This window comes from Chenopodium quinoa, unplaced genomic scaffold, assembly GCF_001683475.1.
Source record: "Chenopodium quinoa cultivar QQ74 unplaced genomic scaffold, ASM168347v1, whole genome shotgun sequence".
In the NCBI taxonomy this organism is placed as follows: domain Eukaryota; kingdom Viridiplantae; phylum Streptophyta; class Magnoliopsida; order Caryophyllales; family Amaranthaceae; genus Chenopodium; species Chenopodium quinoa.
In genome coordinates this window covers 7,152,992-7,177,733 of record NW_018742205.1, presented here as the reverse complement: position 1 = coordinate 7,177,733, position 24,742 = coordinate 7,152,992, and the positions used below count along the sequence as shown (strand labels likewise).

The 24,742-nt window shown below is 40.1% G+C and overlaps 2 protein-coding genes and 1 non-coding gene across 3 annotated transcripts; 2 read left to right on the top strand and 1 right to left on the bottom strand.

The window, feature by feature from the left end:
* The first annotated feature begins 13,643 nt into the window (after positions 1-13,643).
* On the top strand, positions 13,644-13,725 carry TRNAS-GCU. The gene has a single exon. It is a non-coding gene; the product is annotated as a tRNA-Ser (tRNA).
* Positions 13,726-17,417: 3,692 nt separating this feature from the next.
* Positions 17,418-18,023, bottom strand: LOC110732844 (E3 ubiquitin-protein ligase SIRP1-like). The gene has a single exon (XM_021912848.1). It carries the CDS (start codon positions 18,021-18,023, stop codon positions 17,418-17,420), a length of 606 nt encoding a protein of 201 aa, XP_021768540.1.
* Positions 18,024-21,247: 3,224 nt separating this feature from the next.
* LOC110731194 (40S ribosomal protein S10-1-like) lies at positions 21,248-23,592 on the top strand. The gene is made up of 5 exons (XM_021911029.1): positions 21,248-21,372; positions 21,489-21,537; positions 22,122-22,398; positions 22,507-22,642; positions 23,265-23,592. Exons 1-5 carry the CDS (start codon positions 21,370-21,372, stop codon positions 23,352-23,354), a joined length of 555 nt encoding a protein of 184 aa, XP_021766721.1. The 5' UTR covers positions 21,248-21,369; the 3' UTR covers positions 23,355-23,592.
* Positions 23,593-24,742: the final 1,150 nt, after the last annotated feature.

Genomic DNA, 24,742 nt, shown 5'->3' with positions numbered 1-24,742 from the left:
CTAAGGGCCCGACGTACCCGTCATACCGACAGGAGGGAACGGGAGCATCTTCAAACAGGAAGCGAGCCAGCAGGTGCACCGCCTGTTCGGCAACAGCCGACTGATGGGTCTGCTCCCATCACAAGGAACGAACTCATGACCTTCATGAGGGACTTCAAGGGAGAGATTCAAGAGTTGATCAACAAGAAGCCGCCTGCTCCAGTCAAGGAGAAGTCGGCCAAGAAACCCTCCACTTCACTGAAGAGGAAGCCAGTTCAAGGGCGAGAGGCGACTCCTCATCCTAAATCTAGGAAGCGGGAGCCACCTGCCCTTAATTTCACAAAATTCCGTTATCCTACAGGAAATAGGAAACATGTTCGTCATATTCAGGCGGACGGGTCGAAGCAAACATTCACAGATAATCGGCTACTGCTAGAGCAGAAGAAGAGTGACCGATTGTTAGAGTCGGCCTCTACTTCAAACTTTCAAGACAGTTTGTGAAATGCCTCGATGAGGCATACTCAGTCGTACCATGAGAGTCAGTCAGGCGGCACCTCCCGTCAGTCCGGCTTTCATAGTGACCAGGCGGTACCAAACTTACCATTTGTGCCGCAACAACAGTATTTTTTGCAGCCACCTCCGTTTGGTGGACCTGCAGCAAAAAACGTCCAACCTATGGACTGGCAGCTACGGTTGCTTAGACTTGGTGAACAGCCGTCGGCCTTCTCCAAGGAAATTACTGAAGCCGCTCAGCCGGCCAAAGTGAAAAATGTACTAGTAGGTGCCTATGACGGCACTACTAACCCAGAAGACCATCTGATGGCATTCACCAACCTGATGTACCTTCAAGGGTTGGATGATCCCACTTGGTGCAAGTGTTTCCCAGCGACTCTCAAAGGAATCGCACAGCAATGGTTCGGCAACCTGCCGACTGGTTGTGTAAATAGCTTCAGGACGCTTGCTTACTTATTTACCTCCAACTTCGCCATAAACATCCCTGCGAAGAAAACGACCCTTGATTTGGGAACAATTCAGCAGGGCGAGAAGGAGGGGCTTCGTTCTTACATCAGGCGGTTTAACCTGATGAGAATACAGATTCAAGGGTTACCGGATGAGGTAGCTTATACTGACTTTTTCAGAGGTCTCAAAGACGGGTCTACCTTCAAATTTGATTTGGTTCGAAAAAGGGTGGCGACTCTTCAAGAGGCCTTGATTGAAGCAGAAGCCTATATACAGGCGACTGATCTTTGTACGATAAAACAGTCGGACGGGAAAAGGTTCGACAAAAGTGAAGGACGACAGAAACAGTCGTCAAACAAAGTTGAGAAAAGAAAAGAGGTCTGGGCGGCTGATTCCTCTAAACAGCCGGCCCAGAAAAAGAAAAAAGAATTCAAACCATACTCCCCAAAGTATGCGTTTAACAAGGATAACCAGTTTATCCTAAAAGAAATCAAGGGACGGATCTCAATTGAGAAGCCGGTCCCCATGAAGGGTTCTGCAAACAATCGGAACCAAGATAAATTCTGTGCTTATCATGATGATGATGGTCATCACACCAATGACTGCATCAGTCTCATGCGGTACCTAGACCGCCTGGCTGAGCAAGGTGATCTTGACACTTATGTCAAGAAATCTACGGGGAACACTTCCTCAAAAAAGCAGTCGGCCAAAAAGAATCAGCAGGCCGACAGCTCTGATACAGATGATGCAGTCGTCTACACCATTGCAGGCGGCTTCTCAGGAGGCGGCCCCACTATTAGGGGCAACAAAGACAATATCAGGCGGTTAAATGTAAATTCCGTTCACCAAGAACGGCCGTCCAAATATTCATTTCCTGAGATTGTCATCACTGAAGAAGATCTAGGAGGGGTAAGGGGGTCGCATGACGACCCTCTCGTTATTGAATGTAATGTGGCCAACCAGAGAGTTGGTCGAATCCTCATAGATACCGGAAGCTCCTCAGATCTCATCAGTAGCAAATGTCTGTCGAAACTAAAATATCAGACTGATTGCATACATCCGGCCTCCCACCCTTTAGTAGGGTTTGGAGGAGGAGTCGTCCACCCACTGGGACGAGTAGATTTACCCATCCGCCTGGGCGAAAAAGGGGAAGGACGACACATGGTAGTCCGGTTCCTGGTAGTAGAGGAACTCTCGGCCTACAACATGATTCTGGGTCGACCTACCCTGAATAATTCCAAGGCTGTTATAATCCCATCTCTTATGTTGCTCAAGTTTGAGAGGGATAATGGAATAGTCGGCTCCCTAAGGGGAGATCAGAGGATGGCCCGAGAGTGCTATCTCTCGGATGTCAAGCCCACTGTTATGGCCACTGGGTCAAGCGGTAAAAAAAACAGACCTTAACAATGTCAAGGAGAGTGCGCCTGTTCAAGAAGCAGGCGGCAAGAAGAGAAAGGCATCCCAAACAGGGGCCGCAAGAAAAGAAAGAAAATATCAATCAGTGGTAGAAGAGCGGTCGGATGAGTTCCGCCCTCAGCCGGCTGGTGAGCATACGGACCTGATCTTAGACGACTCACGTCCTGATCGAACAGTCAAAGTTGGGACGACTGCACTGAGAGACCTTGGTGACGACTTTCATAAACTATTGAAAGAATACAAGGACATCTTTGCATTCGAAGTCCATGAAATGCCAGGCATTAGTCCTGATCTGGCGGTACATAAACTGGCAATGGATCCGAAAAAGAAGCCGGTACGGCAAAAGAAGCGGAACCATGGCGAAGAAAGAAGTCAGGCGGCAGCCGCCGAAGTTAAAAAATTACTTGATGCAGGGTTCATTCGGCAATGTTACTTCCCAGACTGGGTTGCAAATGTGGTGCTTGTTAAAATGCCGAATGGCACCTGGCGAATGTGTGTAGACTACACAGACTTAAACAAGGCGTGCCCCAAAGACAGTTACCCTTTGCCTAAAATTGATAACCTGGTCGACTCAACAGCCGGCCATGCCTTGATGAGTTTTATGGACGCCTATTCTGGTTTCCATCAAATTCCTTTATGGAAGAAAGATCAGGAGAAGACGGCCTTCGTCACTGATCAGGGGTTATACTGTTACACGGTCATGCCGTTTGGTCTTAAGAATGCCCCGGCTACCTTCCAACGAATGATAAACACTGTGTTCTTTGATCAGATTGGGAGAAACGTCGAGGCATACATTGATGATATGATTGTCAAGACTAAACTTCAGAAAGATCATCTGTCGGACCTCCGAGAAACTTTCGCCACACTCAGGCGGCACCATGTCATGCTCAATCCCAAGAAATGTGTATTTGGAGTTGACTCTGGGAAATTTCTCGAATTCCTTATCAATCAGAGAGGAATAGAGGCGAACCCTGAGAAGGTCCAGGCGGTCATTGACATGCAGTCGCCTCGTACCATCCGAGAGGTTCAGAAGTTAACAGGTTGTCTGGCGGCCTTGGGAAGATTTCTAAGCCGATCAGGCGACAAATGCCTATACTTTTTCCAGGCAATTAAGAAAAAGGCAAGGTTTGAATGGGGGCCGGATTCTGAGGTCGCCTTCCAGAAATTAAAAGTTCACTTGCATTCCTTGCCGAGGCTGGTCAGTCCTTTGCCCAAAGAGGTACTCTACATGTACCTGGCCGTCTCTGATCATGCGTTAAGCGCTGTTCTCCTTGCTGAAAGAGACGGCTGTCAGCTCCCGGTCTACTTTGTCAGTCACGTACTGAAAAATGTCGAATTGATAGTGAGTCAGTACAATGGCGAATAAGAAGCAACCCATACGGCCATGATCAAGTATTTACAGGCGGTCCGACAAGCAGTCGGCTCCCTTGAGGATTTCCATCTGATCCAAGTGCCGAGATCAGAAAACAACCAGGCGGATGCACTGTCAAAATTAGCATCATCCGCCTCCTCTGATACTCCTCGAACTGTTTTTTGGGAAGTAATGGAGAAGAGAAGCATCGAGGAAAACCCTATTGGAATCCTAGACAGAAGCTCAACCTGGATGGATTCAATCAGGGCATATCTTACAAACGGTACACTGCCGGATGATCCTCAACAGGCGGCAGCACTGAAAAAAACGAGCCACCTGTTTTGAAATGATAAAGGGAGAACTTCACAAAAAGGGGTACCTTCAACCCTTCTTAAAGTGTGTTACTCCAGAAAAGGGACGAGAGATACTAGACGATCTTCACTCTGGTTACTGTGCTTCTCATATAGGCGGTAGGACGCTTGCTCAAAGTGCAAGGCGGCAGGGCTACTTTTGGCCTACTTTGGAAGCAGATGCAATGGAGATGGTGAAAAAAATGTGACAAGTGCCAAAGGTTTGGCAAACTAATTCACCGTCCGGCTACTGACCTCACTACCATTCACAACCCACTACCGTTTGCTAAGTGGGGCATGGACATTCTGGGTCCATATACGTCTGCTACAGGCGGAAGGAGGTACATACTTGTTGCCGTCGACTACTTCACTAAATGGGTAGAGGCGGAGGCTGTAAAGGGAATCAAGACGAAAGATGTAATTTCATTCATTTGGAAAAAGGTCATCACTCGGTTCGGGGTTCCCATGTCTATGGTTTTTGATAATGGTCCCCAATTTGAGACGCCTGTTCTCAAAAGCTGGTTGGGTGACCAAGGAATTGCAAACTACTTTGCATCTGTCGGCCGTCCACAAGCAAACGGCTAGGTAGAAGTCTTTAATAAAATCATCTCAGACGGTCTCAAGAAAAAGATTGAACGAGCAGGCGGCCTATGGGCGGATGAACTACCACATGTTCTCTGGGCCATTAGGACGACTGAAAAAGGGGCGACTGGAGAAACTTCATTCCTCCTAACTTACGGTGCGGAAGTTGTTCTTCCAATAGAACACTACGAGCCGACTCTTCGAGTAATGCTATATGACGAAGAGGCAAACTGGGAAGCCATGCTGTCTTGCGCCATGAGATCTATCGCCTGAGAATGACTAGATCATACAACAAAAAAGTACACAGGCGTCCACTCAAAGTAGGGGACTTTGTACTTAGAAAAATGGAAGCAGTTGGTAGGGCTAATGAGTCTGGCAAACTAACTCCCAACTGGGAAGGACCCTACCGAATCTATGAGGAAGTCAGGGACGGTACCTACCGTTTGGAAACACCAGACGGACAACCGTTGCCTCGAACTTGGAATGTAGATAATCTTAAGAAATATTTCTTTTGAATGATGTAAATAGTCAAGAGCTACTTAATAAAAGTTTGCACTTACTATTCAATTTCGTACTAAGAGGGGCACGCCTACTAACAAATAGTCGGCTACTCTCCATGTTTAATTTTTATTCTTACTTCAGAGGGGCATGCCGTCTGTACCTTTACAGTTGGCTACTCTCCATTGAGTATTTTTACTCTCTTCAGAGGGGCATGCCGTCTGTACCTTTACAGTCGGCTACTCTCCATTGAGTTTTTCACTCTATCTTCAGAGGGGCATGTCGTCTGTACCTTTACAGTCGGCTACTCTCCATTGAGTATTTTACTCACAATAGGGGCATGTCGTCTGGGCATATAGTCGGCTACTCTCCATAAGAAGATGGCCGACTGGTTCCAAACACATAGTCACCCCCCTAATACTTAGCTAAAAAGATTAGGGTCTGGCCGACCCTGTGTCTAACAGGCGGCTACCCTCCTTTTACTTAGCACCTACGTTCACCAAGAACTTACCAAGGCCACAGGCCGAATGATCAGACCAGGCGCCAAGCCAACTGATCAAATCTACAAAACTAATACGACCTGTCCCAACATCATAGCAGGCGTCCGACGGCATCCCTCCGGATGAAATTCATCGCAGAGAGAAGCTCCCTTTTGGGTGGAACATTGTTCTATAAACTAATTACACGGCACCTATACGACTATCCCCAAGGGCAACCACGTAGCCGTTTTTGAGACAAGGATAACTCTATCACTAACCAAACCAGTGGTAGCAGTTGACATCTGAGTCAGATGACCGCCTGTATTACTTGGGATAAATGCAAGGGTACCTATTGAGTTAATAGCCGACAAACATTGACGAATCAAGGGGTCTAGCCGGCCTACGCCGCCTGGTACCTCTACTTCTCAAGCAAAAGTGACAGCGACTGAGTAACTCCAACGTTAACTCAGTCACTCCCTCAAATTTGGTATGGAACCTAAAAGGTTTGAGTAGACCACCTGTTTTTTGGCAAACAGGGGCACTCAAACCCCTATTCCTACTAGGTAACCTATTGAGTTAATAGCCAACAAACATTGGCAAATCAAGGGGATCAGCCGGCCTACGCCGCCTGGTACCTCTACTACTCAATCTAGATTGTGACGAAGACTAAGTAACTCCTATGTTAACTTATAGTCACTCAAACTTAGTATGGAGCCTAAAAGGTATGAGTCGTCCGCCAGTTTTTAACAAACAGGGGCTCTCAACCACTACTCGTGCTAGGTTAACAAATTATGAGTTAAAAGCCAATAAACATTGGCAATAAAGGGAAACAACCGGTACCCGCCGCTTGTTATCTCTACTACTCAGTTCCTTGGCGACTAGGTAATACTCTATTTACTTGGTCAGACCACTTTCCTACTGGGTTAAATTTACAAATGACAGGACCACCTGCCTAAAAAGGATCCAGACAAAATAGTTCGAATACTGATTGGATAAATGGCCGACTGATCGTCTATCCTGGAAACAGACAACCAGTCGTCCAGGGGCATAGGCGGCGTACTAACTATCCGTACCTGTCTGCAACGTTCGGCCATGTAAAACAGTTGGTCTAGTGAACAATTGGATATTAGATATGGAATACTTAGACAAATTTGAAGCAAAACAAAAATTCATTAAAAATAAGCCGGTCATTAAAGACCAGCAAAATATTCAAAGCCCCGGCCCTCTGGCCGGGTAAATACAAAGCAAACGGCACGCAGGCCGTGGAAAGAATACATAAAGCTTAAGAAGGGGGCAGTTCAGTATTAGCAGCTGCCGCCTGGTCAGCACTCTTCTTGCTGGACTCGGCTTCAGCTGCATCCTTTTTTGATGCCTTACCCCCAAGCGGCACAAGAGCCACTACCGGCTCCTCCTCCTCCAACGCTTACTCCAACGCCTCTTCTTCAGCAGCCGCCAGGATCTCTTGATTATATGTATCCGAACACTGGCGGTACGTTCTTTCCCAAGAGGCAAAGTCGGCACTGGGGAAGAGGCGACCCCAGGTCATGCGCTGGATTTGAGCGGAGTCTTCCATCATCTCCCGGACGAGCTCTTTCTTCTCTTGCTCGGCCTTTTCCGAGAGCTCTTGGGTAAGACTCTTCTCCTAGGTCACCAGGCGTTCCTTTACGCTGGCCAAGGATTTCTCCATGGCTTCGTAAGAGTACATTTTCAGGCGAAGAGGTTTCAGCTCGGCCTTGAGATTTGTGATGGTCGCCTCCAGCTCGTCATTCTTCTTCTGGGCCGCCTCTAACTGAGCCCGAACAGCGGCGGTAGCCTGCGCCTGATAATAAAGAATATCAATGGTCAGAACTTCATTTTGGGCAATTTGAAACATTGCCTTATCACAGTCAGAGGCGGCCATAGCTTTTGCAGCCTTTACCTCTTTGTTCTTCCGATCAAGCGGCTTGCGAAGGCCGTTAACTCGGAGCAGGGCCTAAGTACAAAGAAACAGGCGTCAGTTTCCAAACAAAAAATAAAACAAGCGTCCAGAAATTCAAATACTCAAAAATATGCTAAGTATACCTCAGCAAGGACCCCTGCAATCCCGTCAAGGTCAAGGGTGCCGACACCCCTGACCGCCTCCCTTTCAGCTGGAGGAACTGCCCTGATCATAGACTTGGCCATCTCTACCAAGTCAGGGTCCTGGGGGCCGGCTGCATCAAGCATAAACAAACGGATTAGACTTAGTAAAAAAGGGAGCAAGTCTAAAATTTACAAGGACAACTTCATACCTCTAGGCGGCCCAGTTCGAGTTTTAGAAGAAGTGGCCGGCTGCTTCTCAGCCGCCACCTGTTTCCTGGCAGAACCAGGAGAGCTCCCAACAGTCGTCTTCCGGGCCTTGGGGTCCGGCTGTTGGGAAGATGAAGCTCTTGGAGCACCCGTCTAAAACAGAAGAAAAAAGTCAGTATATGCATAAACACTCCAAAAAGAGGGTGAAAGGTTCGGAGCTCACCAAGGGTGCCCCCTTGTTGGGGGATTCGGTTGAAGACTGTTGCATGATGGAGGCCCGCAACATGGCCGCCGCAGTCTTGGAGGCGGTAATTTTGCTCATGGCGTCCGCTGCAAAAACAAATAGCAAAGTTAATAAAAGTCATAACAAGAAATGCACGGAACAACAGAGTATTCGACAGGTCGGCTACCTCTTGAGCACCAACTGCTGAGGCCACAGGCGGCCAAAAAGTACTCGTCGTAGAGCCATTTGAAGCTCGGGACGCAGTGCAGGGGTACTTGCTCTCGTACCCCTGAAGTAGAGTTCACCTTCGACTCTACTTTGAAGAGTCCTTTATCTAGGATCTCTTTCTTAGCCTTGGGGGGAACAGGCGGCATGCTGCGGCCGCCTGCAAGAAGGGGCGGATTCCTGTTCCACCTGTTGAAGCGCTTGTTCAGCTCTGTGTCTGAACTCTCAATGATAAGGAAGGTGCTCCGCCAGTCCTTCCATTTGTTTGCTTTACCTCTTGTCATGAGGTAGCCCCTGTGGCTCGTCAATTGATACCAGCCGGTACCGCCTGCCTTAGGGGTCCGGCTGAGGTAGTTCATGTGGGCGAAAGCCTCGAAGTTCGACTCCACCCCGTGCAGTTCGCACCCGGCCACATAGCCGAGTACGTTGACCCAGGAGTTTGGGGCTAACTGCCATAACCCCAACTCATACCCATCCAAAATCCGCTGAACAGCCGGATGTAATGGGAAGCGAAGCCCTGCCTTGATGGCCGCCTCATAGCAGCCAAAGCAGGCGCTATCATAACTGGAACCAGCCGGCCAGACGACTGTGTCTTCTGGATCCGGCACAAACACTAGAAAATCGGGGCCCATGGTGTGGTTTGCAATAAAGCTCTCCACTTTCTCTTGCATGGCTGTGATTCGGCCCCGAGGTACCGTGCAGTAGTAGGGGGTATTTAGCTCTCGGTAAGAGACGGATGGTTCCGCCCAATTGTCCCCCTTCTCAACTGCGTGAGAAAGTCTCGCCTCCTGCAGGCGGCTGTTTTTCTCTTCTGTACCCAAAGAAGCATGGCCAGAAGAGCTTGACTCGGAATCGTCCTCCGACGAGTCCGAAGAGGATGACTCCTCCCCTCTCCCGGAGGGGCCCGCCTCCTCTCTTTGAAAAGGAGCAGATTTGTTAACTGTTAAATGGGAAGGGGTCACTATGACTCCCCCCACAGAATTGCCGGCATCCAGGCCGCCTTGTTTCACTTCCACATCTGGCGCCTGGTCAGATGTTTCACTAAGCGGCACCCTGTGGGAGGAGCCGTCTGAATTTGAGATCCTAGCTGTCTTTTTCGTTCTGGCCATCCTGCTCTGCATAGACACAGATACAGTCGGACTTTGTATAAAGGGCAAAGATGGGTCCGGAAAAGGGCAGGCGACACTCCTAGTCCTAGATTCAGCCGTCCCCGGTGACCTGCTGATCACTAACCTAGGTCGTGTCGTGTGCTTCCGTGGTGCCATTTCAGAAAATAAAAAGAAAATTAAGAGTAAGAGAACTGAGTTACCTGAACGAGTGACGGTTGATGAAGTTCTGAAAATCCTGTGCAGTCGGCTTGTCAGAATAGGCGGTAGGCAGAAAAGGTCCAAAATGTCAGAGCAAGTTCAGGGGTCCGAATGTTCTCAAAAAGTTCTCAAAGTGTGAAAATGACTCAAGACAACTCTCCCTTATATAGGCGAAGTGAGAAGGCGAAGGGTCACTTTCAGAATTCAAAATTTGGGCGGGAAAATCTCTCGTCCTTTCGCCGACTGACACCTGTAGCAGGCCGTCGCCTGTTACAGTGCGACACCTGTCACAGGAAACACGTGACCAATCACGTGCCACCTGTGAGGGGCAAATGATTAGGGGATTTCGCTCCCACCAATCGGAATGCGCCACGTGGACCAATCAGGTCCTGCCAAGTGTCCCCCAGTTGGAACTGTCAGGGCTTGCCACGTGGCACGCGCTTATTCGTCCACCTTGGACCTATTATGTCATGACATGTGGCATACTCCATGCCTAATGGAGAAACCGGCCACCCAGGCCCAACTTCCGAGGGAAGCCCAACCGGCCCTAGGTTAACCTAAACCTAGGATGGGCACGTTTTCCAAGGTTATAAATACCTCCCTTAATCCTCATTAAGGGGGAGAATAGAAACATTACGGAAAAAACACATTAATTACACACAGTAATAACCGGCTGATCTCGCTAACAAAGCAGATTACCTACATTAAACACTCTCACCTAGAGAGACCAAATCACTTTAATTTCCGCATTAATTACTCCTTAATCAGATACTAACTTGACCGTTGGAGGCGGAGCTCCCAGGAGTCTCCGTTATTTTGCAGGTACAGGCGTCCGGTTCCAGTCTCGGAATTGTAACTCTCCCGCAGGACATCAGAAAACCCCGAAACACATAATATATGACTTTTTCTTAAAGGGATGATTGTACTTGAGTAACATCCCCATCATCATTTAAGGAGTTATAAGGAGTTTGAAAGGTTAAATGATTTACAACGAGTTGAATAAGTTTCATTTTGAATGGTCTAAAGACATGATTAACATTTGAATGTTAAGATCTATTAGTTCTATTTATTTAAGTTGCTTTCATTATCAAATATTTTCCTTGTCTAGTAATAAATGTAGTCATTTGAAGTATAAATATTGTTGTAATTGGAATGATCAACTCAAACCTTCTCTTTTATTTTTTTGGTATGTAGTTACAAAAACGACTATTCCAAATACTTCCCGATGTTGACTGTTCATCCCCTTCTATTTGAATCCGAATAGTAATCAAATATAACAAGTGTAAATATTATTTAGTCTTATACGGAGTATTTATCAATCATGGAGTACATCAACTTATAATTTCATAATTTGAATAATAAAAGCAGGTGTACATACAAAGATGACAAGTGTTTAGGGTAAAAATACCCTTGACATGTGGACCAATGCCACTGTGACACGTGTCACTCAATGATAGAAGAGGAAAAACGAGCTTCAAAACCATAACCCTAGAAGCCGTAAGACGGTGGGAAGCCTATCTACTTAGGCTAAATAACCTAAAAAGCACATGTCCCAATGCACTATAAATACTGATCATTTACATCAGTTGGGATACAATCAATATCCTCCAAATGCAATGACTCCCAAAAATACTCTCCCTTCTCTACACTTTCTCTCTCTAAAAATACCTTTTTTTCAGGTCACTAATTTGATCGTCGGAGGTGAACCTTCGACACACCGGAGGTTCGTTGTTTTGTAGGTGGCCAGGCCGTTCGAGTATTGCATTGCAGATCTGTCTCTTGCAGGACGTACACACCCTCCTCTCGGGTACGTACAAAAAACCTCGAAACAACAAGTGCATGTAACAATTAGTTTTTACTAGTCTAAATTATTAAAACTTTGTACGTGCCGTTAATTCTTAAATCATATACAAAGTATGTATCATGCCACATGTGACATGCCATACACCTTACAAATAGTTTTTACTAGTCTAAATTTATACAAAATCATGTATTCATACATGAATGTCACTCTCGCCTCACCTTTCATATATTGTTAAATTCAACATAATTTTATTTAATTACGGACTATTACATCATCGTTTTTTCATTACTTTACTTGTTATACTTTTCACAAATGAAATTCACAAAATTTTCCGAGATTTCATTTGACAATTCTAATCAAAGATCTATTCCATACAATTAAAACGTTTACTAATAAAAATTTAGAGCGAGACATAAAAAGAGCTCCGTATTGCATTTAACAATTTTAATTACAAAAATAAAACAATAAATAAAAAAAAAGGGGCTATACAATTAAAGCGGTTACTAATAAAAATTAAGATAGGACTGAAGGAGTATTACCAATGATAATCTAGTAATCATCATAAGGACACGAAGATCATTTTAGACAATCAAAGAAATTGGATGAAATTAGAATAAAATAGTGAGATCGATGGCCAATTATGTCAATTAAGTAGGTGTCTAAATTTTTCAAAGAAAAGCACCTTGATTGAAGTGACAATCCAGTCAAAGGTCGGAGATATAAAAAACTATTTTTTTTTTCTTTTTTTAATAAATAAATAAACTATAGTATGTGAAAAGGCAAATCCAAAATAAATAAAAAATTATAAAAGCATATGTTTTTTATTTCTATTTTCATCACTCATTATCAGTATATTTAGTCAAAGAAACCCATCGAAAGAGGTCTTTGACTCTTAATATCAGCCGCTGAATAAGAAAGATAATCAATCGACGGTCTAAAATAAGTATGATGGACCCACATTTACTAAATTAATGTTTTTATAATGATATTATATGTACCCTCACGCGCGGTAGCACGCGTGCAAGGTATATTCTGATTGTAGACGAAAGTGTTAGTCGGCCCCAATTGAAGTAGTATGATCCTCTTCTAAAAGTGGGACCCACTTCGTGCTAAATTTCAAAATTTGTTTAAGATGTTTTACATAGTCTTTGGATTTTATGTACAACTCACTTGAGCATGACGCCATTGTGAATTTGAGACGGCTTGTAGTTATTCAAATCTTTAGTTACCTTCGGCATTAAAATTAATACTTCTACCGTGTTTTTAAAGCATCTTGCTAACAAATGTTCTGGATAATGGGTAGATAACTACTTAATATATTACTTGAAATAATATTAAGTTTGAAATGCATGATAAAATTACGCATTGATTAATGTAATTAATGTTAATTTTACTTTAATATTTTCACTTTTAGTTCTCTTATTTTACGCTCTGAGAACGCTCGTTAGCTTTTGCCTTTTTAAAAATTGACTCTATATTTTTTAGTTGATTTTCACTTTGAATGTGCTCGGTATGACTATGGACTTATTATTCTCTTTAACTTATTATTGCCAAAATTAAATCAAGTTAGCGTAGACAAAAATTATTCAAGGCTTATTGAAATTGGACTTAGCACCTTATTTTAGGCCTTTTTATCATTCACTCTTGAAAGTATATTTTTAGTCCCACAACATTCACTCTCATCAATGTTACCATACATAACGTGATAAAGTGAATATGCTATTATGGGGCATGCAAGAAGGGATGAAGATAGTATCATCTTATTTCCTCCATCTCTTAATGTTTGTTTTATACTCCCTCTATCCCTATTTGTTTGCCCTATAGGCAAAATGTGCTTTATTAAGAAATGAACCAAAAGACTACAAGTAGATTAGGGTGTATATGTCTTTTTCACTTTTTTGAGTTTGTGCAAGTGGGTTTAGTGGTAAATGTGTGTAACTATATTAGTAAAAGGGGCAATCTTTAAGAGACATCTAAAATAAAGTATGAGGCAAAAAAATAAGAATAGAGGGAGTATAATGCATTCATTCCTCAACTTACACTTTTTTAAAAGACTTGTTTTAGATCCTAAGTTCCTACTAGGCAATGTTGAATGTTGATTGTGCCATTCATGAAAAATCTCAAACATATTCGAACACAGAATGACACAGTGTTGTACTTCATAAGCAATAAATAATTTAAGATACTCAAATAAACATGAAGTCGCTTTGGCCGAGTGGTTAAGGCGTGTGCCTGCTAAGTACATGGGGTTTCCCCGCGAGAGTTCGAATCTCTCAGGCGACGACATTTTTTTTCTCTTCTTCTGCTTTAACCAACTTTTGCAAATACAGTTGGGCCTTTTTTAACCTCGAGGACCATGTGGCCTTTTCAATTTACTTGTATAATCCAACTCTTTTGTTTGGGATTGTAGGTGCACACTGCAAACACAACTTGTTAAGACTCTTAGGTCTTAAGAGTAGGCTCGGTAAGATTGATCACTACTTGATATATCCAACCCAACAAGAAATCATTTGACTAGAGATCCAACCTACTTATAATTGACTCGACAATCATAGTGTCTAGTATAATAGTAATCATTTTTAATCCTGAAAGCCATATTGACGCTAGAGTTGAAACCAAAATCAACCCAAACATATCTTATCCTGGCACGACTCAATCCGTTTGGACACTGCTCAAACTCAATAGGTGATGGCTCGAAACCAATAAAAATGACCTAATTGCCACCTCTACGTTGGGAGTCATGATTATATGTCCCTACTTACATTGAATGTATTCCGTCCTGTATCCCTTTTAATTTTGAGACATAGTCAAGACACAAACCTAGGAGTCTAGAACACAGAGTACAATATTATTGCTGAACACAGATGATGGTGTTGGGGGTAAGATAAGAGATAATGAGACATAGTATGAGACAGGTGATCAGCTGATTGATTACAGTACGCTTCAATAGTTCATTAGCTTTTTCTCATAACCAAAAAAAAAAAAAAAAAAAAAAAAAAGAAAAGTTCATTACTCATTAGCTTCAAATCTGACTGGTTATATCACTCAAAAAGGGTCAAAAACATCATCAGTTAATACATTTAAGGTTCACAAATAATTGCTCCATATGCTTGCTAGTTGCTACTTTCAACCAAAAGGTGCTGCAATTGGTTAGTCATTCTTTAAAGCTTTCTCCACAAATCCAAAGTAATCAAGCTCATAACAACTATTGTCTTGTCTGATGACCACATTCATATAATGTAGTTACAAACATTTGGAACCCCAAACTCGTACAAGTCAAGACATTGATGTACCACTTTGGCTGAACCTTTCACTATGACAGATGTGGTCACTGTCATGGCAAGATACTATATTATTGACAGAAGAACTCGACGTGTATGTGCCTTGATATTTAAACCCACGGGGAGAAGATGTCACCCATCCCTTAATCAATTCACTTTGCTGGGCCTTGTTGATATGATTGGAAGGGTCATTAGCAACAGGATAACATTTCAACCCCAATAACATGAATACATCAGTACATATGTGAATATGTGATACGTCGACATACATATGTTAGACGTTAGACTATTAAACCTAACCCGAAGGTAACTTTACCAATCAATTTGAAATTATAAAACCAATTACAGTCTAAATTCTGCGGCAATCCACACCAAAAACTTGACTGCATCATTGGAAAACCAAAAAGAAACTGAACCGAAAAAACACTAGCATTAGTAGTTTGGATGTTTTCGTTGGCTCTGCCAATTTCAACCATGAAGTAAGATTACCAACAATTAATCGACCATAAATAGGCAGTGATATTAAACAGAAATATAGAGTCAAAAGCCTTGAATAAAAGAGCATTGAGCCTTAATAAAATTATGTCTGACATTTGGCTGCAGATAAAGCCTCAACACAAGAATATAGGAGTTTAATATGCAGAAGTTTTCAATGGTGGCCTTGTAGATTAAGAAGACACATAAAGTGACAACGAAAAAGCGATCATAATCTGCAGAAAGAATGCATTTCTTTCTCTGCTTTCTATCATGCTGGAACAGTATCATAATTTTTGCTCCCAAACTCAACCTAATTGTCAGAAATCAGAAAAGACTAAACAGCATAACTTTTGCTGCAAATGAGAAATTTTTTGGCTTTTGGGAAGAAGGGAAGCCGTGTGGTTGGCCAAAATGAAGGCAGAGGAGATAGGCAATCACAAACCATGCTAGCATATGGAGGCAGAGATGGGTTAAGTGGCGCTGTGGTGGTACTATTGGTGAAGAAGCAACGGCGCAAAAGGCAACTCTTGAATTTTGAGGAAGATCCTCAGCTATTCGGCTTGTAGTATCATAATTTCCATGTTGTACTCAGCAATGCAAGCAGGTTCATATCAATATTGTGTCATATATCTTAATGTATTCTCGACTAAGTCCTAGTTATAAGAAAGCGGTGTCTAACCCAAATACCCAATGCTTAACCAACTGGGCAGTGGCCAATTTCTATAGTAGGTCAGTATCAAATGTGGCACACTTGTACCAAACCCCGTTCTCGGACACTCAGGAATTTAACCATCAAACACTAACCCTACCCAAAGGTGATGCAAAGCAATACTCCATTCAGTAATTTTGCAATATTCATCAACCTCAGAAGTCAAATGCAATGTCAATCTTTTCCAGAAAACCTGCCTCAATCTTCCATTAAAATCCTCACTTTAAGTTCATGTTTCCAATTAATTAGCAACAACGATTATCAAAGGATACAAATCATACGATCAATGGAAAAACCATAGTTTAAAAATCATGTATAGCATACATTTCAGATTAAAAAATAAAAACAAAAATCAACAGTCTTTAAGATATTAAAGAATTGAGCTTAAACCCTACTCGAAAATGGTACATTGAAACTTCTCATATACATCACACACTACTCCAAATTCACCAACAATTTAAAGAACAGCATCAAATCATAATCAAACACTAATGAGGATACTACATTGAATTTACAACTAAATTCCAAAAATTATCAAGAAACTCAGAAATCCCACATTCATCAAAATCTAAAAACTTGAGCAAAGGATAACGAAATAAAGATACCAACATTGCAGCAAGCAAAGCGACACACAAACTTTTAACTGGTTGCAATTTGACGCCACTTTTCTGGGAAGAAATTGACGGAATTTTGAACTTCTTTGGCACTACTTGACTGAAAAATCGGAGGAATTTGGATTTAATAGAGGATTTCTGGGAATAATTTTGGGTATTTTTGAACTTCTTTGGTAGTAATTTACTGAAAAATCGGAGAAATTTGTGTTTAATTTTAGGGTTTGTTGAAGAAAAAGATTGATAATCTGAGCAGAGGAAGAGATGGAAATTTGGGAATTTAAGATTAAGGAGGAGAGAAAAAGGAGATTTGTGTGAGTTAAAATTAAGGTTGAAATTCAGAAGAAAATTTTTGGTTTTAATTTTTAATTTCCATGGAATTTTTTGTTGATGAATTTGGTTTTGAGTTTGCAGTTGTTGCATTGTTGCAGTTTCAACAGTTGAGTGAAGTGCGTTGCAAAAATGCATACTTGCAATATTATGCTAACGTTCAGTAGATGGGTAAAAATTCCAAAAAAAAAAAAAAAAAAAAAATACAAATTTTTATTTTTATTTTGTGCATTCATAAGTGTGTTACTCATAGCGCAAGTACTTGGTACTCCGTATACAAATTGGTGTAAGAGTAAGAACGAAAAAAAAGCATCCACATTGGCTCGATTTTTTTTATCAATTGATCACCTCTACTCTGTAACAATTGAGTAATTATTATTTAAATAATAAAGCACTTTAAAAATAAGCTCATTCACTATTATCAATTGTTTCCTAAATAATAAAAAACACCCTAAATCATACAAGTACCACATAACGTGTAAAAAAAAAAATCAACACCTTAAATCATACTACTATCGTTCATCAGAATCATCATCACTAACATCATCAGAATCATCGCTACTATTGTCATCGGAACACCACTAACGTCATTAGAATCATCACTACTATTGTCATCAGAATGTCACTAACGACATTAGAATCATCACTAACGTCATCAGAATCATCATCACTATCGTCATCAGAATCATCACTAACATCATCAGAATCATCATCACTATCGTCGTCAGAATCATCACTAGCGTCGAGTTGAGACAAGTCAAACCGGCAGAATGGGCAAACATAATTTGTATGGAGCCATCTAAGTACACAAGTCTCATGAAACACATGTTTGCAAGGCAACCTCACAAGAGACTTTGTTATAGTACCAACATCAGTAGCAACATTATCATCGACCTTTAGACTTTCATTGTCACCTTCCTTGATCTCCATTATTTTTAAACTTTGTAGACATATAACACACTCCCTTTCCAAGAGCTCGCCATTATTATCATCCTCATGATGAATATCAACCCTTTCCAACCCGTTGATTAATGGTATTTCCTCCTCCTCAACATCGTTTCCATCCGCAATCCACTCCTCGAACTCCTCTTCATTGCAAACTCGCTCAGGACCCAAACGAACCATCCCATGATTCAGAAGTTCAACCACATATATGCCATCGGTTAGTTCCATGCTCGTAGCTAAGTTCCATAACTTTTCGCGTATGTCATTCAACTTTTTCATCACTTGGCTCTTAGGCACGTGTTTATTAGAGACAAACAAATTGTAGGAGAGAGATGCTCTACATGAAGAGCAAAAAGGGTTGTATGTATGACCGTTATTAGGTATTATAGGTATTTTTCTCTTACTCACCAATCGTCGACCGTTTGTACGATAACAAATCATGGGTTCATGACAATAATCAAAGATGAGAATAGCTTCGATGATAATTTTGGAGGGTATGGTATCATTATCATGGTTATTATGGTCACAAGAAATCTTAATGCCATACTTATGGAGCAATTCGAACGACTTATCGACTACTCCTTCCATTATTGATGTTGAATTACGATCAATAATGTTCGATCTCTTTTCTTTTCTTTTTTTTTTTTTTTTTTTTTTTTTTTTTTGCTTTTTGGAATTTGAGAGTTGTACTTCTATTTGTATCTTGTTAAGGGGATTAGAGAAGAGCTTATTTATATAGTAAAAAGGTGAGAATATTGGCTAGCAAGTTAGGAGGAAGTTTATCTTACAAAAAAAAAATTATTACCAAATTTATGATAGATCTTGGTTTCCTAATTATTAGGATGAGATAAGATATCATGCATGATATTGTTTACTAGTCGGTTGAAATATCAGTACGATTCAGTAAATTTATAAGCCTTGATCAACTTATTTTTGTAAATTTCTTGAATCAAAAGCCTCAATTTTATTTTGTGAATTTCTTGAACCGAAAGGCAAGGCAAGAGAGTAATTAAGTTTCTCCAGTAACGGAAAACATTAGAGGGGCCTGAATTTAAATATTTAACCTCTTGCTCAAAACTAATCCCTATATCCCAATATTTTATAAGTAAATATAGGTTACTTTAGTTCATTAACAAAATTAATTACAATAATTTACGGGGGGCTGAGCCCCGAATGGTCCCGGTGGAGGTTTCCCTCTAAGTTTCCTGTTAATAAAAAAATGAGTAATTAAGTTTATCTTATTTTTTTTTGAGGATAATTAAGTTTATCTTACTTGCATATGGAATCAAAAATAAGAAAACAAATAGATTTCTAGTAGAGGTGATCATTGGGCGGGCCGGGCCGGGCTGAAGCTAAAAAATTTGCACATGTCTCAGAGCAGGCCGGGCCAAGCTTCGGGCCGAATTTTTTGTGCTCAAACCCGCCCAAAATGGTCGGGCCGGGCCTAAAAAATCAACTAAATATGCAAAAAAAGCATTCCCAAACCCGCCAAAAAAAAAAAAAAATTCGCGTCGGCCGAACCCGATTTTGGGCCAAAAAATCCACCTAAAATCGGGTCGGGCCGGCCAACTTTGATCACCTCTAATTTATAGCTTTATACCCTTAAAAGTTAAAAAAAAACCGAGGTTTATAATAAACCCTCTTTCTTAACAAAGATTTTAGATATATTTTGTTTTGAGGAAAAGATTTTAAATATATTTTACAACCTACCTAATTTAGGCTTTTTAGCATATCACTCTATAGTTTAGACTTAAAATTAACTAAAATATGTAATTGGGATTGAGAGGTAATCTTGCATTGATTTTAAAATTAAAATCCAGACAAATCTAACAAGATTTCAATTAATTACTTTTACTCTCTTCATTATGTTAGTATTACACTTTTATTGTACAACCTTTTTTTAAGTATTATACGTCCTTTATATTTTAACCGTCCTTCATTAAATACGAAGTATTAATTTTCTATATCCTCTCACAATCATCACTCAAAATCCACTACTACTTCTTGTTAGTTGTTTTCCTTTCACATTTCTCACATTTTTTTAATAAAATATTAACATTACTATCTTTACATATAACCAGGGTGGCCTACGCGCGCATTGCGTGGAGGGGCTAGTTCTTACGAATAAGTTATATTGGCGTGTGTTTACATCTTTGAATTGGGTTGTAGTTTTAGTAAGTACTATTTGGTTTGCTTATGTGGTGGCTTTGTATAAGGGATTGAAAGCCACCAAAGTCTTTTATGACAATTATATTTCAAAACCTTCTAAAGTTTGACAGTGTTATTCCTAAATTATTATTAAATAATATTTAACTAGCTAATTTGCATCATTTCATATCACACTATTATCCCTTCATATATTAAGGGGCAATAGTTAGTACAATTTAGAACACTTAATTGATTTGCATGTTTGAAAAATACTTAGTAATTCGTATAATATTTCTAGCGCGTTTTTTTACATATGATTTTTTTGTGAACTTAGGTCATGCGGAGTAATAATATGTGAAATGTTACAGCTAAAACTTAATAATGTAAGCAATAACCACTTAGTTGCATTTTTCCTCTTAAATTCCTTCATTTTTTTTTTCTCCCATAATTAATACCAATTTTTTTTTTCCATCATCGATTTCCCTTTTTAGGATTTTTTTTTTATCTTGATAACATTTGCTCAAATATCACTATTTAATATGAATCCCATTCATAATTCCATAATGTTGTTTATGTGCTATCTAACAATGTAAATTTCAAAACCTAATCAACCTTAACCAAAAAAAAAAAAAAATGAATTATGAAGTATATAAAGCATTAGAAGTTTTTTTATTTTTTATTTTTTTTTAGGGAAGAAAAAAATATTGAATTAATTGATGATATGTTTTATTAAAAGAAAATATTAAATACATTAATGAGGTAAATACATTAATGAGGTTAAAAATATAAATACACATATTTGTACACATTTTTATACATATTTGTTGAGGGTATAGTTGGTAGCACACTATTCATAAGAGTTATCTTACACTTTTATAACGTATATATATAGGGATACCCCATATATTCTCAAGTACCCTACTTACATCTTTCTCTTGTAACGGAGATAGTATGCTACATAGTACATGCCAACATAACATGCATAATGTATTGTATAATCTTTGGACCTAACCAATTGGCTGTTGGTGCAGTGGAGATTGGGGCTGCATTTGGTAAGGGAGACCGCATGTTCGATCCCCTGTAACAACAATTGAAAGGGGACTAGAAACTAACCACTCAGAATTGAACCTTGAATCCAGATTAGTCCAAAGAATAAACTGGGTGGAATCCTTAAAAAAAAAAAACAACAAAATCTTTGGACCCAAATATTTGACCACAAGCTCAAGTAAGCTGTACAAGTAGCAACACACAAAAAAAGGTTTGAAAACAACTAGGCCCAGCCCAACCCTAAAAAGCCCTGAATAATTTTGGCATAATAAAACCGCAATCAAAATTAGGGTTTTGAAGGAGATCCTTTTACACTGCTGCTTGAGTCTTATTTCGCCTCTGTTTCATCTTCCTCGCTTCTTCAATCTCAAGCGCAGCCATGGTTAGTTCTTCATCTCTTTCCCTCTCCTCACCCTAATTTTTCTGCAAATTTCTATCACCTTATCATTTTCCATTTACTTTCATTGCTGATTTTCTGGTTTTGATTTTTTTTTTCAGATTATCCCAGAGAAGAATCGTAAGGAGATCTGCAAGTACCTCTTTCAAGGTATGTGTTATTATCCTTCTTAAATTTTGTATGGAATTTTATCTAAATTATTCTGTCAATTTGATTTAATTTTAGTCCTGTTATTGCTTAATTTTCTATTAATTTGTATGCTTGTATGTGTTTATAGCTTAATTTTACTTGATTATTTTGTTGTTAATTATTGTTTCTCCGAAAATTTGATGATTATGTATTTAATTGGGATTTGGTTGTAAATGAACTTTGTTCAGGAAATGTGCATATAATTGTTAATTGGCTATAGAATATTTATGTTGCAGTTTGGGTTTAATTTGTATGAATTTGAGCTTAATTGGATTAACTAATAGCAGTTTCGAGATTGAATTTTGTTGCTAGTTGTTTATATACTTGCTTATTGACTTTCTTGGTGGTGTGAATTTTTGGGATACATTTAGGAGTTAATTTCACTATACCCCTAATTGATTTTTGATGCCAATTATGGAGATTTGTGTAATGTAAGAGTTAGAATGGCGATTTCTGTTTCAAAATTAGTGTTATACAAAGTATTATGTGCAAATGATGCTTGATGGTATACATGCCTTGTTGAAATTGCCGCCTTGTAAATTCAGAGGGTGTATGCTTTGCTAAGAAGGACTATAATCTTGCAAAACACCCCGACATCGATGTGCCAAATCTGCAAGTGATTAAGCTCATGCAGAGCTTTAAGTCAAAGGAGTATGTCCGTGAGACCTTTGCCTGGATGCATTACTACTGGTACTTGACAAATGACGGTATTGAGTTCTTGAGGACTTACCTCAACTTGCCATCAGAAATTGTTCCTGCTACCTTGAAGAAGCAGACCAAGCCTGCCGGTCGTCCCATGGGTCCTGGTGGTGATCGCCCACGGTATGATATTACTCGTTGCTTTTCTGTATTATGCCCTTTGCGGGAAAAGGTTTTCATGTTTGATGTGAGTTTTTTTTTTAAGTTAATGGCTTGCTGTCTGTTTTACAGTGGACCACCCAGGTTTGAAGGAGACCGACCAAGATTTGGTGACCGTGAGGGATACCGTTCAGGTCCCCGTGGTCCACCCGGTGAGTTTGGTGGTGAGAAGGGTGGAGCTCCAGCCGATTACCAGCCTTCATTTAGTGTAAGTGTTTTGAAAATATGAAATTGCCTAGCCTTTGGTTGTACTAGATCTACAAGTATTGAATTAGTTTATACTATCTACTACCTCCGTTTCATATTTTTGCTACTTTGGAATATTTTATATCTCACAAATAATACCCAAAGTTGCAAAAAATATGAAACGGAGGTAGTATATTATTTTTGGACCATATGAAGATTAATTATATTGAGTTCAAAATGAAGAGTATATATGATTGGTTTTTACCTCAATGCTCTGACTTGCTGATGCGTCCCTTGCGTAAACCACAAGGAGAAAGAGCTCCCCACATGAAAGAAGGATGAAATGTTGTGAAATTAACAATTGTCATGTGCGGTATACCGAGTATGTTTGTATGATGGATTGAAAGTGTATGCTTCCTTTAAGCTGAACATATTTTGTAGTCCAGAGGATAGCTCTACAAGACATCTGTTTATATTGTCATACTTAACTTCAATCCTTCATGAAACTGTAGCTTGCATTCTTTATACTGTTAGGAAGTTTTCTCTCTAGGTTTAGTTCCATTTTTTTAAATTATGTGTTAAGCCTGACTACACTGACCATCTACTATCGTTGTATATTGACTTGCTTGTATCTGAATCTGCAGGGTGGCAGGAGGCCTGGCTTTGGTCGTGGAGCTGGAGGATTTGGTGGCGGTGCACCTGGTGCTCCCGGTGCTTCAGGTTCTTTTGCTTAGGATCAGGACTAGGCTTACGTATGGCACCCAGGCTGGATTGTTTTAGTGGTTTCTTTATTAGGCTATAAGAGTACAATTTCAAGCGCTTTTAGTGGGCGTGGCCTTTGTTTTGTATCCTTGTCTTTATTTTCAGTGTAACTACAACAAGAGCTAGTAGTAATATTGACTATTGGCATTTGTTTTTTGATTGAAATACCCAAACCCTTCTTCCTACTAAAACAGACTCTATTGCTGTTCAGATCACTGTCTTAAATTTGTTCTAATGCATTGCCTTGTGTTGCGCTCTTACCAAAGAAGTTACTAGTGAACTGTCATGATGGACTAATAGAAAGTATGGGTATGCAATGAACTGGATTGAAAGAAAATGAATCCGTTGCCATCCCTAATCTTGATACATATATAAGCTCTTGGTGGAATGAATGTTTTATTTGGAATGCATTGGTTATGTATTTAACCCACAACCTAAACACGGACCTTGAGATTTGAGCATTTGACCACCCTCAACCAGTCACCCATGCTTAAGCACCTGATGAACTAGCTTGTTGGACGATCTTGTAAACGAAATGAAAATTCTAGGAAATCAGAAATACTTTGTACAGTAATATCTTCCACGTCTTTTATACAGGTCTTAAATTTCGAAAATAGATGATTATGGGTTTATGGCCAATCTCAACTTCGTTGTACTTTCAAACTAAAAAATTATGGCAATTGAGTAAACACACTTATTTTGAAAATACAGTACAGTATAAACAAAAGTGATGCTATGATGCTATCCCAATGCGCGTAATGTCTTTATTAAAAACAAAATCATTTTACAGACTACTTCGTATTAGAAAGTTCATCAAAAAATAGATGGCCATTAGTTAAAGGGACAAAGAACGCTGATTTATTGCAGCCATAAACTTTAGCTACAAATTTGCTAAAACATGATCACCATGTTTAACCTCTTAAGAGTCTTTATTTATATTTTTCAATTTAAACTTTAACAGTTCTAGATTTGCACAAGCCAAAGCTTCTTCACATAATTTAAACACAATCTCAGAAATTCAGCGAAATTGAACAATTTAGCAACGAATAAAGAGCAGGATCCGCCTAATCCAGGGCATTTAGTCAAGTGGGATGAAAGTACATGGGTAAGGTTTAGAAAGACAAGGAAATCAAAGAGTTGTGTAAATCTCGCCTTCAAAAGACCAACAAGTTTCAGAAATCAGAATGGCAGATTGGAGGCAGAGAGGCAAATAAAAACAACATACATAACCAAAAGATTTTTACTTACTACTCCGTATTGATTATTGAACTTGACCAAGTTACAGACAGTGCAACACAACCAAGTTCGACATTGACACCAAAAAGAGATCGATAGACAGTCAATACTCTCAAGTATTTAA